General features: G+C 41.1%; 1 protein-coding gene across 2 annotated transcripts in view; it reads left to right on the forward strand.

Annotated features, from left to right (window-relative positions):
• Nucleotides 1-16090, forward strand: part of KHDRBS2 (KH RNA binding domain containing, signal transduction associated 2) — a 405822-nt gene that overhangs the window by 125834 nt on the left and 263898 nt on the right. For both annotated transcript variants that reach the window (XR_008234391.1, XM_052781831.1), the window contains exon 3: nt 14687-14803. Coding sequence is in view for 1 of the 2 variants with exons in the window: in XM_052781831.1 (XP_052637791.1) it covers nt 14687-14803 (117 nt within the window). In the remaining variant the exon portion in view is untranslated. The remainder of the gene's footprint in view (nt 1-14686; nt 14804-16090) is intronic.

A 16090-nucleotide genomic window follows, 5' to 3' on the forward strand; every position in this document is an offset into this window, starting at 1 on the left:
GTTACCATCAGCACGGCATTTTATTTATAAAGGCAGGATGGTTTTTGATGTGTTTTACATTTATTTACATTGAATTTCAGCTGTCATTTTATCACCAAATATCATAACGTGTGGTTTTTAATAGCCAGTCCTGCCTTCAGAGCCCTGACTTACCTTAGCATCATCAGTAAAGTTTGTCTTCTCACTGTTCACTGCTTTTTGCAGCTTGGGTGTCCCACTGGATCCCTGCAGGACTCAACTAATGACTTCATCCCAGTGTGAATATTGACCATTTACTCCAAATTTTTTGTAGCATTTAAACATTTTTTTTTAATCCATGAGAGGGCTTTCCTTCTAATCCCATGTCAGGCTGGTTTCATCAAGAGCGTTTCATAGAGGACCTTGTGAAAATGAATATCTTTTGGAAATCAAGTATATGGTATCAGCTTACTTTCTTTTCCATGTTTGTTCTTTGGAGAAGACTGACAGATTGCTGAGAAATTATTTCCTTTTAAAATAGCTATGTCAGCTCTTCACCGCTCTAATGTATTTATTTTCCTGTTCACTTATTTTATTGTTTATTCTGATTTTTAGTAATTTAGTTGGAAATTCTTAGAAAATTTTTCTTGCATTACCTTCCTCTCAACCACCTGTCACAGTTTCCTCCATTATGAACCCAGATGGAGAAAAAGCATTTTATTTTTGTGTTCTGACCTCATCTTTCTTGAATACTCCTTTTATATCCTGAAAGGCTGTTAGCCCTACCAGCTCTCTCTCTGGCTTTCAAATCTTTGAAAATTATTTTATTTTCATTTTTTATACGTTCTCCAAGTTGTTCCTCAAATTTTTTCTCTTACCTGTTTTGTGTAGGTTTTTTTGGGTTTTTGGTTTTTTTTAAGGCTGGTAGTTTATGGTCATTTTTGTTTTCCTTATTTGAATAAATTTCAGATTTTTAAAAGACCTTTTTCTTGCTTCTAATATACAAGTGAGTTAAATATTATTCCATATCCTGCGCATGTAGACTCTGATTTTTAGGCGTATCCACAGCTGGATCCTTTCTACTTCAAATGAGATCTTTTCCTTTTGAACAGACTCTCCCTATCCTAGACGTGTCCTCAGTTCCAGGTGAATCTCAGTTCTTCCTCCTAACACCATTATTTCAGCCCGTGACTGCAGCTTTGCGTCAGCACATCCCCTTTTCTCTGAATTTGCACAAGGTTTAAGGAGAATGTTGCAGAGTGCTGCTGTGCAGGTCCCAGCTTTGAGCTCCCAGACAACTTACATTTGGCCTCCAGAAGTTCTCTCAGCATTCCTCAGTTTTTGTTTTATATCAGGACTGCAAATTGCTGCCACTAGTATGTCTTTGGAGTCTGTGCAGACTTCTTGTGAGGCCCGCAGGATGCACGTTCTCTTCAGAGCCACCAGTACAGGTCTCTGTCCGTGGCATGTGTCATGGTTTAACCCCAGCCAGCAACTGAGCACCACCAGCCGCTCACTCACTGCCCCCACCCAGTGGGATGGGGGAGAGAATCGGGGGGAAAAAAGTAAACGTGGGTTGAGGTAAGAACAGTTTAATAGAACAGAAATGAAGAAAATAATAACAGTAATAACAACAGTAATAAAATGATAATAATAATAATAACAACAATAATAAATAATAATAATAAAAGGATTGGAATATACAAAACAAGTGATGCACAATGCAATTGCTCACCACCTGCAAACAGATGCCCAGTTAGTTCCTGAGCAGCGATCCCCCCAGGCCAACTCCCCCCAGTTTATATACTGGGCATGATGCCACATGGTATGGAATACCCCTTTGGCCAGTTTGGGTCAGCTGCCCTGGCTGTGTCCTGTGCCAACTCCTTGTGCCCCTCCAGCCTTCTCGCTGGCTGGGCATGAGAAGCTGAAAAATCCTTGACTTAGTCTAAACACTACTTAGCGACAACTGAAAACATCAGTGTGTTATCAACATTCTTCTCATAGTGAACCCAAACCACAGCACTGTACCAGCTACTAGGAAGACAACTAACTCTATCCCAGCTGAAACCAGGACAGCATGGTGGCGGGGACCTGGCATGTTGTCACTTCACGCATTCCGCCTCGCCTGTCTTGAGAACATGAAAGAACAAAGTCGGATGGGGCTAGCAGTTTCCCTGTAAAAATTGTCCTCTTTCCCACTGTAGTCTGCAGACTGACAACCAAGATAGCCTATTTCAGTTCTTTTTTTCTTTTTTTTTCTCCCCCCCCCCCCCCCCCCCATGCTTCCATGATTTGGTAATAGGATTTTCATAGAACAGTCCTTTTCCTAATTTATTACTGTTATTTTTTGCAGTTGTTTTTCCTGTCATTTCATTTTTCTTCTCATAGTGCTTTCTCTGTGGATATCCTAAATCAGAAACTGTTGTGTGATAAATACTCTCTGCTATTTCTTAGAGAATAGTAAAGTCCAAGGCTCACCAGGCTTGACTGCTGTGAAACTGGAATTCACCAGCTGAAAGCTGTTCAGGGGTTTGGGCATCTGTATTTGCTAGTACCTTGGAGTTCATTTGTTTTGTATTTGCTAAAGATAAATGAGAAAGCTACTTTCTATTATTCTAAGTGTGGAATGGACAAACCTAAATATATCTACAAATTTAGATGCTTTAAATGAAACTTAAGAGTTATGCGCTGGGTTTTAAATAAGCTCTTCCTAAGGCAGTTTTAAATCTGAATATAATGGTGAAAACATACAGTTTTAATTGTGAGTTTGTGGATGGTGCTTAAATGTGAGACTATATGTGCTAGGTTGTCAACATCATTGTATCGTGTTTTGAATGGAAAAGATGCCATCCATCAGTAGTTGCCTAATGATTTCATTGTTATTGCAGGTTGAAGTGCACTGGTCTGTTCTTATTTTGGTGCAATATCACTTACAGATGTATTCAATTTTAAGGGGAATAGGATTGTTTTGTAAATGAATTTGTAGTGGGAAAACATGCCCAGAAACTTAGATGTGTGGAACAAATCCTTAGCTTTTTACCTTTAAGAATGTATCAGTTTGTTTCCTCTACCTTGCTATGGTCTAAATGATTTCAGACAGATATGATGTTTATTAAATTAAGAACTTCAAACGAGTTTCGAGATTTCCACAGAATATAATGTTCCACGTAGAGTTACACTTAAATTTATCCCCAGTGTCTGTTGAAAGTTAATTTTGCTTATTGTTTCACATATTTTTTTGTCATAGCAGTTGTTGGTTTTCTTCAGTTCATTTTAGTGGCTACAGCATTTGTAGAGAGACAAATATAAGGGATCTGTCAGGGTGTGAATGCTTGGGGGTTGGAAATAAAACACTTCATCATTTATCACTCCTTGAAGGAACTTGAATGCGGTGATTCCCTAGAGGAACATGAAAGAGTACTGCAAGGTGCGTGTTGACAGGAGGACTAGATGTTGCTCTACTGTCCATGCGGGATCTAGGCATTGAACACCTAGCTTCAGACCTAGAATTTATGAATTCCATTAATCTGTGTGAGATACCAAAGTCCATGCAGTTAATGAAATTAATGAGGCCGCTAAGCTGGAGCTGTACAGCAGCCTCCACTGAGTGACTGAGGCTCAAGGCACTCAGCAGCATGGACTGGACTGATGTGCTTGAAGTTCTGCAGACGTAGACACCAGCCCCCCAACTGGGTCAGATGCCAATGTGAAAGTGAGTTTCAAAGGCTGAACCATCTACCTAGGCACCAAGGTACTGACTTTGCTGTGGCTAACAGTGTCACTTTAACCCTTCCAGGAGAGAACTCCTGGCTCCCTCAAGCAGCTGGAAGTGGTGACATACTGGCTTGATAGTGTGAATGGAAAATATTCACTGCCCTTTTTTTGCATTGGTTGATACCTTTAATATGTATTTTGCAAACACATTCATCCTTCTTGAAGACTGTAGATGTGCTGTAGCAGGGTAATTACAATGGAATAAATATTAGATAAACTAGATAGTTATTAAATATACCTGAGGCATTTCTTAATCTTGTGTTAGAGGAGAATTCAGTATTACTTCTATAATACTCTTTTAAGTGAGAATCCGATCTTAGCCTGGGATGCGGGGATAAGAAAAAAGGTGCAAGTGAAAAAAATTAGCAGATCATTTAATATGTTATCAGGTAGGAGCATGCTAGCCACAGTTTTGTTCACAGTTGCTGTATTGCAGCGGCAAGACTTCCTTCCTGGATACTGTTAGATATTGCAGCCTGGGTTGTTCAAAGCCACTTTGGCTCTCCAGCTGATGCTTGCCAGCTCATTTGTCACATACAGTATGTCTTGTTCTTCTGTCAAGGTGTTGCCCTGAAAGTGCTTTTTTGTGTGGTACATTAACTAAGTCTGAAACACAGTTATGTCACTTGCAAAGGGATGCCATCAGCAAAGCAGTCTCACGTTTTTAGATGCTTTTGACACTCAAATGTTATAGAACTCTATAATTTCTAGTTTTGTGATGAGACTGAGTAGGTATTCTAAATTGTAGTTAGTGAGTACTATGGGCTATCAACTTGGCAAATTATAAACATTGACAAATACTGATAATGGAAAAAAAAATCACATTCCTTGTATGCATATTTAACACAGTGATTGATTCTTCACAGTTAGCAAATCTGTTACATTTATGTCAAATTACAGAGCAATTACTCTCTCTCTTTCTCTCTATATATGTTAAGCTTGTTTTTACAATCAGCAGTGTTAAATGAAATGTAAATTCAGGGATCTGCTGCATTGGTTACTGCTATTGCAATTAGCCCTGCGTACTGTGGAGGAGGAGGCTCTGCAGACCCTCTGGTTTGCATGCTCTAGAGCAACCCAGGGCAGTTTCGGTTTGGTGAGTGGAGAGGATCTTTATGTGCTCAGTACATTTGCGATGTAAACCAATGGAAAGGCATCTCTGCCAGATACGGAGTTAACGCTGATTATTTTCCTTCCATAAGCTCGTCAGAGTGAGCAAAACCACTAAGAACAGGCCTATTCTGTTAGTGTGCAGTCTGCTCTTGGAAGAGTGCTGCAGTATGTGGCTTTTGAGAATAAGCTCATGAACAGCGACAGTATATCCAGCAGTATTTACTGTGTGTTGTCCAAGTTTGTGTTCTGTCCTGCCACATTTGATTGAATGGACAAGTAGAGGACAGTATCTGTTGTCTTAAATTTCCACAATTTTCACTTGAAACATAGTTGAAATTTAAGTATGAATTGGACAGATGTACTACCTGAACACCTTGGGAGCAGAATTCAGCACCAGTTCGGGTCTCTGAATTAACACAGTATTACTTAACTGTTTTCACCTTGTCAATGTTGTTTTGGAATGCTTTGCTCCTCTTAAAATATTTTATTGCATTACCACTTCAGATCAGCCAAATCCTCATTAAAAAATCTTGAAAGATACTTGGTTTTCCTCTCTAAGCATAGAAAAAGTAGAAGGTAATGAGCTCTAAGGAAGAAAGATTGTATTTTCTTGCATTTGTCCTTAGTGATAAGGACAAAAACAAAAAAACCCCAACAATATAGAAAATGTAGGGGGGAGGGGGAAGAACCAGAATTTTGTAAAATGTTTTTGAGTGCTTTCGCAGGCTGGTTTAATTTCCATAGAGCTATGTGAGTTTGCATATGTCAATCAATTTAAAGTAATGCTTTGCTTTGATTATGAACGTGACTTGAGAATAAAATTAATGTTTGCATTGTGCCCAGTATATGTAAATTGATATATAAATGCTGCTGTAAGTATAATTACATTAATAACGAAAGGCAAAATCAAGTTGACTAACAGAGTTTTTAATTAGATTAACATAAACCATTTGTGATTTAATACAATGCTGTCTACAAAATTAGATACTATATGCATGTGTGTTAAATCAGTTCATTAGCATACTGGGTCCAAATGAACAGTTCTTATAATTTCCTTGACTGAAAAGAAATTTGAGTTTTATGCTACATTTTTACTAGTCTGGTATCACTAACATACATGGGAAAGATACATCAGTTTTATGGTTGAGTATTCAACCCTAACTTACCCTGGTTCTTGTTGACTTAGAACTTAACTTCACAAATATAGCATCTGGCAAAGAGAAATCTTGCACCTAGTATGAAATCATATTCAGCTCAGTAAGAGTAAGATGATGTGCTGGAAATCCCACTATATTACAACTCCTTTAAACCTTCCTTTTACGTTCCAAACTCTTCAAGTTAGAAAAAAGTTGGTAGGTTGCTGCCAGTTAGCAAAGAGCAGATGGTATTTATTACTGTGACCAGTAAATTATGTGTCTGTGGGAGAACCAGCCCAAAAAGCCAAATGTGGATTGTGCTTTTAAGTGTTGTAGTCTTAGTACCTATTTCCATACCTCTGTATATGCTCAATATAAACTTATTTAATTGTGCACTTTGGAAGAAGGTTAGCGGTGCACTTCTGCAGTCTGAATTGTTAGCATTCGTAGAAATACTGTTTTAGATAATGTCCTTCGAATGACCCAGTCTTAGATACGCAATTCCAAGAACAACTTATTACTTACCTTGTATTTTACTTATTTCTAAATAGTAAAAGTTGACTATTTCAGGCTTGGCTAGGATCAATGTTAAAGGACAGGGGGTTGCTTTTTGTCCTAAAGAGGCCCCTTGCCCTCAATTCAATAGAATGTGACTTAAATACAAGGGAAAAATCATTGTTAGCTCAGCGTACCCTGCAGTTTCTGAAAATACTGCTCTTCTTGAACAGCTTTCCATTACGGAGCAGTCAGCCCTCAAAGAACTTCCCAACCCTTTGTAGACAAGGGTTGGGATCAGTCATGACCTCTGACTGGCGACTAGTTTGCTAACAGCTCTAACCTCCCAACATGGGCAAAAAAGCTGGAGAGCCGTTCCTGTCTGCCCTCAGCCTCCCACACCGCCCCAGCTGGGCCAGCCAAATAGGGATGAGCCTAGGAAAAAGCAGTTTATTCCAAGTGGCAGAAGAATTGTAGGAAAGGCAAAAGCCAAAGATAAAATGTGACATTAGGATCCTCTTTCTCATTTCTGAGTTGAAAAAGCAGGCTCCGGTGTGGTCCTCCTGTCAGCAGAACCTGGTCCTGCTGCACGTACCATGAGTAATACCCACTTTCATAACCGAGCCCTGTGATTTTAATGGCAGGAGTTTCTGCAATCTCTCCCTGAGCATCCAAATAAGCAACAGTAGCCACGTACATTCAACAAGGCCTGTTTTTAACATACTTGACAGCTCTTCAGGGTCAAGATCGTGTCTTCCTGCATGTCTGTGCGGTGCCTGGTACGATGAGTCTCTCTGGATATCTCTGCAGTTAAAATAATAAACCCCTTGAACTTGTTAATTGCAGATTTAATATAGATCCGCAACTTTAATTGGTTCCTTGGCTTTTCCTCCATTACCTCATGTCGGAGCTAAAAACAGAATCATACATAAGAAAATGTTTGGGTGTCTGACAGATTAGTAGATTATAATAAATTGCACTGCTGATGCATGTATTAGAGAAATAGCTATTCAAATTTTCCTGACTTAAGAAAGTTTAACTGAATAAAGATACATCAGACACCAGACTTTTTTTTTTTTAATCAGAAAATTTATTTTAATTTTAAGGGTCATTTAAATTGCTTTATTTAAACGCCACAACTTCCTACCAAATTCTGACAGGAAATTGCTAAAAATGAAAAGTGAGGGGATATTTTTGCTATCTCAGTGTGGACTTGTATCTGGAAGATGTTTGTCTGGAGTCGCTGACCATCTGTTTCATGGAGTTATGCCAAAAATATATTTTCACGGTAGATTTAGATGCTTGCTATAAGCTAGTAAATAGCCAGGCAAATATTGCAGCATCTTCTTCAAGCACACAGTAAATATGAACTCCCAGCACTTTTCATGATAAAAAAATGTGTAATAAAAAAAGTGTTTATTTCTTAGGTAAATCTAGTCACAGTAGCTTTAATGATTCTAACTTTGTTACTCGGATTTAATTTATTCTTGAGGTAATTCTTTTGATTTAAACAAGAAATTAATTTGGCCTGCAATTTTCAAGAAGCTGTATTTTCCCTTTGAGCATTTAATTTTGAGTCCATTTTTCTCCCTGCGGCCTGGCATCGGGTTATTGTTCAAAGCATAATGAAGAGATGAGCTCTGCAGGAAAGGGCAGCCTTCTCCTTCGCTGCTGGGACCGCTGCAGTGAAGTTTCAGTGGTGCAATACTTTAAGAAAGCATTAGCGCCTGTCCTTTGGAGTAGATCTCCGGAGCCCCTCTGGAGTACATTCATTTTCTGTTTCTGCTGTTGCTGTCTCTTGACATGCTGTATTGGGTTTGTGTGGCCAGGTTTTGGTAGCGGGAGGGCTACAGGGGTGGCTTCTGTGAGAAGCTGCTGGAAGCTTCTTCCCCCATGTCCGACAGAGCCAATGCCAGCCGGCTCCAGGACGGACCCGCCACTGGCCAAGGCTGAGCCCATCAGCGACGGTGGTAGTGCCTCTGGGAGAACAGAGTTAAGAAGGGAAGAAAGTTGCTGGGGGACAGAAACTGCAGCCGGAGAGAGGAGTGAGAAGATGTGAGAGCCCCAGCCCTGCAGACCCCCAGGTCAGTGCAGAAGGAGGGGAGGAGGTGCTCCAGGCGCCGGAGCAGAGATTCCCCTGCAGCCCGTGGTGATGAAGACCATGGTGAGGCAGGCTGTCCCCCTGCAGCCCGGGGAGGTCCACGGTGGAGCAGATCTCCACCTGCAGCCCGGGGAGAGAGGACCCCACGCCGGAGCAGGGGGATGCCCGAAGGAGGCTGTGACCCCGTGGGAAGCCCACGCTGGAGCAGGGTCCTGGCAGGACCCGCAGCCCCGTGGAGAGAGGAGCCCACACTGGAGCAGGTTTTCTGGCAGGACTTGTGACCCCGCGGGGGACCCACGCTGGAGCAGTCTGTGCCTGAAGGACTGCAGCCCGTGGGAAGGACTCACGTTGGAGAAGTTTCTGGAGGACTGTCTCCCATGGGAGGCACCTCACGCTGGAGCAGGGGAAGAGTGAGAAGTCCTGCCCCCGAGAAGGAAGGAGCAGCAGAGACAACGAGTGATGAACTGACCACAACCCCCGCTCCCCGTCCCCCTGTGCCACGGGGGCGAGGAGGTGGAGAATCCAGGAGTCCAGGTCCTGGAGTCAGCCCTGTCCCACTGAGGAGGGCAGTGACAGAGCGGCTTTGGTGGGCTCCTGGCGTCCAGCCAGGGTCAACCCGGCAGACATGCCTTGCTGAAGTAGAGCCCTGCAACGTTGAGTCCTACCAACAGGTTTCTCGGAAGCTCTTCTCCAGAGACTGCAAACATCACATCACTGTAATAAAAAATAATGTTGCATCCTTCTCTGGAACACTAAGTTCGTTCTGGAAAAGCCAAAAAGTGCTAGATGTTGAAGAGGTACTGGGGTAAGCAGCTACATACAGAGGGAGGCAAACTTGAACTCTGCAGGATCTGCTATCTATAGCATAGCATCGCATAGAATAGTTCCAGCTGGGCATTGTTACGCTTACAAAATGTTGAGAAAAATAAAATTTGCCTTCACAATTGTCTGCTACTCCCTTAACATGAAGGGAACTCCCTTGTGCATATCAAAAGGTGAGAGACTCTTTAAAATAAACACTATTCTAAAATAAATCAGAAGCCCTAGAATAGTACTAGAAGAAAACTAATTTATAAGCAGGTCTTAAGCAGTAAGGTTTTATTCAGGAGTGAATAATATCTTTGTCTCCTCCCCTTTTCTTTAGCACAGGACTGAACGTAGAAGGATTTTTTGTTTTCCCATGAATAAGGAAAGCTTTTTGTGAGGATACCTAGCTCTGCAAATGGAAAGACACTTTGTTGCTCCACAAAGGAGCTGATGGTAATGGTGAACAGAACATACTAAGAAGTAACAAACCTATTTCATGTTGCCACGCTGTGCTATTTCTGTTTTGGTGTTTCCAGACGAAATTAATTTGTTCTCCCAATTCAGGGCTTTGTGCTGCTTTATCTTACAGCTGGAAGCATTTGTCTGTCCCATTCCATATTTATCTAGTTTTTGTTACTGTTCTGAACACTGATTCGTGTATAAAACAGAAACGGTCACTGACACAAACACTTTTTCTGAATGGCAAGCATATTCCTTGTTTCTGCTTGTAAAACCCAATTAAAATAGTGTTCATAGAATAAGAAATGTTACAGTTCTAGTAGGGATGTATTTGGGCTACATCAAACAGGGAAACAAATACTCTTCTAAATGTCAACATGCATTTTCTACCCATCATTGCATTTAGTTTGAGGCTTAGATGTTAGTGCTGTGAACTGTATGTTAGATTTGTAATACCTATGGTACGCCGTCCTGAGGTAGTCAAGACCCTTACTAATATTAAATGGAGTTATTAATCTCGAAGGAACTGGTTAGCAGGTTAGAGCTTTATGTTGCAACATAACAGCAAATTATATGAGTCCTTGCTTAATTGGTTACCAGCATTCTTGCCCCCAGGTGCGGAAGGGAGGCGGGGAGAAAGACCGGTGTGGTTCTGAACAGGGCAGGTTTTACGGGAGCACTTGGGGCTGCTCTACGTGGAGTAACTTGTGATGTACTTCTGGCGGGGCGGGGCGGTGCGGCGCGGCGCGGCCGGGCGGCCGGGATGGGGTCCCGGGTGCCTGCGGCCGTTGTCGGCCCGAGGCCGCCGCTGCCGTCGGGGACCCCCTGCCAGGCAGCCCTCGTCACCCGCCGGACCTTGCAGCCCGTCTCTCGGCTCGTGGGAGTTGGCGGCAGGCCTGGGCGCGCGTGAGGAGGGCAGCAGTGCCAGCCCGCCGGTGCGATGAGTCTGGCGGGAGGACTGACCCTTGTATGGCTGTGCGCTTATTCGAAGGCCAGTTCATCACTTACTGAGAGTAAGGCGGGTCCCCTGTAGACAGCCGCGGTAAGGACCGATGTTTGATCGCAGTTCTCAGCATTAAAAAGGGAGGTAGCGATGAAAGTCAACAGCTCCTGTCTGCCTAGCGCCGGTAGCCGCGTCTGCAGCTGCGGGGGTGGGCTCCTCCCCAGCGAGAGGGCTCCGATGCCGGGAGCCAAGGGCATTTAAATGTGCTAGTATTAGCTGCGGATTCTCTACAGCACAAGTTCACTGCCCTTCTTTTCCCCCTCATATACACAACACAGGCACAAAGTGGAGCCACGTCTATTTGTCTCTGATGCCCGCTTCAAAGTTCAAGCTCCCATCGCACTCATCTGGACAATTTGCTTTAACATGCCATATACTGAGGAAACTTTCCCCTGAGTTTGCAACTTTATATAAATCAGATGTTATGTAAATATCAACTTGTAAATGTGTGTGTGGATTTAAGTTCAATTCTGTGACAATTCTGCTGGTATTATGACTTCTGAGAACAGCACTTGACGTGTCCATATTAAAGGAGGTAAGTTCAAGCATGGCAATGAGAATAAATACATGTGGTGATCTTCATGAGGTGCTGTAGTACACTTAAGACTAGACTATCACAACATTGTAAGTAAGCTGGAGGATATATTTTAAGAACTAGCTGTTGTACACATTTTGTTTACAGCACAGGCTATAACTCATCTCTGGTATTTTGTAGAAACCATGTATGGTGTATTGACATAATAAATGCTGACACTGGGAGACAGACTGCCTGTGCTGTGATCCAGCTTGACAACACCTGGTTAGATTTGGGGATTCTCTTCTGTGTCTTAGCCCGAAGCAAGTGAGGTGTGTTTATGTGCAGCATGTTTTACTGTAAGGGGTTTTGGAGATGAGCAAGTCTGTGATTATACATGCATTCATGCATGGAGCGCATACCTAAGCTTTTTACTAACATGGGCAGGTTTTTGGTAAGAAATTTCATGTAATTACTTCTTAAGAATTCTCCATTTTCTGTATACTTGTTGGGTATCTAATCTTTGGTTTTAAATATTCAGTCCTAGCATACAGACTTGAGCAGAATGTCTCACACTGTCAATAAGTATTCTCCCTGTGTAAGCACAAAGCTTTGTAGACGGGTGGGAGCAGCACAGTTTGGGGAAGGAGAGTAATTTCTGTGTGTCCACATGTGCGGTATCATTTTTGGCTATTTCCATATGAGTATAAAAAAAAGTTTTATGAACAAAAACTTTGATGGAGGCTGAGAAGACTGCGTGTTGGCTTTGGGCACCTTACAGTCTGATTGCTTGTGCAGGGTGGAGTGTGAAAGGAATCAAGATGCAGATAAACCTGGTGAAACTGTGTGTATATTGGTTGGGGAAGACGTTGGGGAGACTGGCTGTGGATACTCAACAGATCTGTTGAGCTGTATGCTTTGTCAGGTTTTGTACTGCACAGGAGAAAGTTTATTGCCCGGCTGTTGACACACGAAGCATCATGTGCATTTGATTATAAGTAAAGCATCCCCTGCTATCACCTGATCATTTTCCCCTGAAGACGTGCATTTGTCTCCCCCAGATAAATGATTAAAAAATCTGAGAAAATAATGTGCAAAATCTTTGCCATAAATGAGGAAGAGTTTCTACAAGCACACAGAAAGCCTAGCTCATGTTCTTAAATATGATTGAGAAGTTAAGCCACCCATAAAAACATCCAGTAATACAACAATAACCATATTTTTCAAGTGGAAGTCTGTTTTCTCCCCAGCAATGAAAGCTTTCTGTTAATACTTTCTATTCTGTATGTCATCATTTCTCAGCTATCCTTTCCTAATATGACTGGATATTATCCCAGAGAATTAGTCTTACTATTATTTGGAGAAAATTTGTATACATGGCAGAATTGGATCAGAACTCAGATTGCAAAATAAGCTCTACATTTACAGTGGCTGTACCAGGAATGCATGTTTGTGGGCAAGGGTCATCATTATATGCAGTCAAACTGCCTGAGTTTTCACATTTTCCTTTGCAGCAGCTGTATGCTTTGGCTGTGTCTGTGACCGTAACTGGAGCTTAAGCTTTCCAGTATTAAAAGTAGTTCTGCTCAGGTTCCTATCCAGCATATCTTAATAAAATAAATAAGATGAATAAAGTTGTGTTTCAAATTTCTTACAGTTTGTGCTATTCACTGAAACTTTCTCTTTACTTGTCTGCTGTTTTTACCCACATGTGAACATAAAGGGTTTAATTTTTCATAAGTTATTGAGTCAAAGATCCTCTATGAGTACTTTCAGACTTTCAGGAGTTCTGTAATTATAGACTGGTGCTGAGGGTAGCCAGTGGCTCTAGAGCTCACTGACGCCGGGAAGACCGAGCACAACAGTTGAATGTCTGGTAGAGTTCACTGGCTTTTCTGCAACTTCAGACAAAACCGAATTAAGAGCAATTCAGTTATTTAGTTGTAAGTAACTGCTTGCTTCCTGATGTGTGTTTTTTAGAAGGTGGATGAACTGTGAGTGTCTGTCTGCTACATAATCAATAGAATTAAAATCCCTAGCCACTTATTTCCTGTGAAGTGATTAAAATCCACTTTGTACATAGTTTATGCTGGCCGTACCGCTCCTTTGCAGCCATATGTCAAGGTAATTATTAGACAGTTTATGAAGTGTTTAAATATAACTGGTCAGCATAAATCATCATAGAGTGTATTTTAATAGTTTTATGCCATTCAGAGAACAAATGGAGTTGAGCTTTGGCTGGCCGCGTTGTAGTCTCTTCCAAACTTACATAGCGGTATAGCTCTTTCAGCTTTTGAGCGGCAGCTTTTCTTAATATTAAGAGACACCGAAAGGATGCAGCAGTAGATGGTTCTTCTCTGTTTGGTGATGTGTAGGTGGCACAAAAGATTTGGTGTTGTAACCTGCGAACGGGCATTCTGCCCGCAAGGGGGTCCCTGCAGAGGATCAAAAGCTCTGCCGTTTGCTTGGCCATCTCTAATAAACCTTCACATACACGACATGTAATTTTTGAAATCTTATTTCCATCGTAAGTCCAAGGCCTACTATTAAAGTTGAAATTCAGTCTTTGCCATTCCTTCCTTGCTGTGTGGTTTATTTTCATACGAAATTTAATAATCAATTTGAAGCCAACAACAACTTCTAAGCCAAGTGGTCCCTGGAAGAAGCATTGCTACAGTTTCAAGACATAAGATTGTTGATGCCATGATGGGGCATCATCTCTAAATCCTACCCCAAAATGGGATAGACATGTTATCTTGCTGGAATCAGTTAGATTTGTTTAGGTGGCAGTAGATTTCACCTTACGTATTTATTTTTCCTGTGATTACATATTACTTTCTTTGATGGTTTAACCAATATTTGAAGGAAGTTACAAGTGGTTTGTAATTAAGACACTGGACTGAAAGCCAGCTTGGATTCTGGAGCCTCTGGCCTGATTCTGAGTTTGGGTGTTATCAACATGGCTGATGCGTTTGTGTTGTTATATTCTTGCTGGCTAAAGTGGAAGCAAGAACCATCTGATAAGCAAAGATCTTGTTTAGCTGTTAGCTAAACCAAAGCAGTGACTGGCCATTTTTGCCCTAGAGAGAAGCCTCCTGGGCTTCAAATAAACCGTGAATGCTTTTACTGCCTTTCGTGCTACGTGAGAGGATACCTCAGTTCTCCAGACTTACATCCCAATGGATTAGGCTCAGAACTAAGTAGGAGTATTTTTTTTAAAGGAAAGCAAAGTTTTCTTTTTTAAGCAGCTTGTTTGTAAAGATTTATTAAGTTTTTGAAAAAGCACCTCTAGGTCTAAAATAGTTCTCTTACTTGCTTTCTAGTTCAATTTTGTTGGGAAATTGCTTGGACCAAGAGGAAACTCCTTGAAGAGGTTACAAGAAGAAACAGGTGCAAAAATGTCCATCCTGGGGAAGGGATCCATGAGGGATAAAGCTAAGGTACTGTGTCTGGATTCTGGTTGCAATTAGTGTTGAAACATTTGTGTTTTAGCTGTTGCACTTAGATTGCCTCTCTACTTATTAATGACTCAATTAATATACTCATAATAGACTCTGACTCCAAGGCTAGTTTGTTTATTTGAAGTTACATCAATTGCTTAAATACAATTTTTCTCTCACTATGCAAACCTTGCTTCCCATGTAATTGTAGTCCTCCACAGCTACTGTATTACCACTGTTGTATAGGTAATTCACCTGAAAGAGAAACCAGCTTAAAGTTCATTTGTTCTGAGAGGTCTGTTTCTCCTGAGAAAGTATAGCTTGTATAGACTACTGCTGTAATATTGGTGTACATAAATGGGTTTTCTCTTTTGTTTATTGTTTCTTTAGAGATGGGACTTTTTTAAAAGATTGAATATTTATTCAGGGCATAGTTCTAAAAAAAGATAACAAAGTGGACGATTTGCTTAAATGTGTGTCAAAATGCACTATATATAAAAGAAAAACCTTGTGTTTGGAATCACTGCCTGGTCAATGCACCTAAGGTAATGATCTGTAAGGTAAGGCAGCTTCGTATATATCTGACCCAAAGAACAAGTACTGATTGCATTGTGGCATCTTACTTTACAGTCTGTAGAACAGCCGTGTTATGGTCAACACAGAAATAATGACTGCTAATTTCACTGAACTGTATATTGCCTTTAGTAATGTTGTGCATTATTCTGCTTTCCTTTCTTTCACTTCTGTCATTCATCTCTGTAGCTAAAATAATGAAAGCAATAATACACCAGAATAAAGGAAAGACTAATCAGGATTTTATGGTTGGCATTATTTGGTCTTGGAAATGCGTATCAGCAGTCACACATGCATTATGAGGTCTCCAATTGCGATATTGAAAAAATCAAACCAAAACCAGACAAATTATGCACACTGAATGTATTTCATTTTTTCAGAGATTTCTTTATGACATTGGGCATACTGACACTTCAATTATCTATTTAACATTATATTTTATGATAATAAATGTTGAATACACTACAGATTTTATTTCTAGATATTGACAAGTAAAGTATTTTATGACTTCTGGTTTACTTCTGGAATGATAAAAAATGACTCCCTGGATGAATGAATGCATGTGCTGCTAAGTAGCAGTAATTTGCATCAGTACTGCATCTGCCAGCTCCATTCTCAGCCACCCACTCAGATTATTATTGCCAAGAGCAGTGATTGCCTAGACAGGGGACTGTGAAGGGCTTGTTACCAGCTTAAAGATGTTTAAAAACACAA

This window comes from Harpia harpyja, chromosome 3 (assembly GCF_026419915.1).
Source record: "Harpia harpyja isolate bHarHar1 chromosome 3, bHarHar1 primary haplotype, whole genome shotgun sequence".
Lineage (NCBI taxonomy): Eukaryota > Metazoa > Chordata > Aves > Accipitriformes > Accipitridae > Harpia > Harpia harpyja.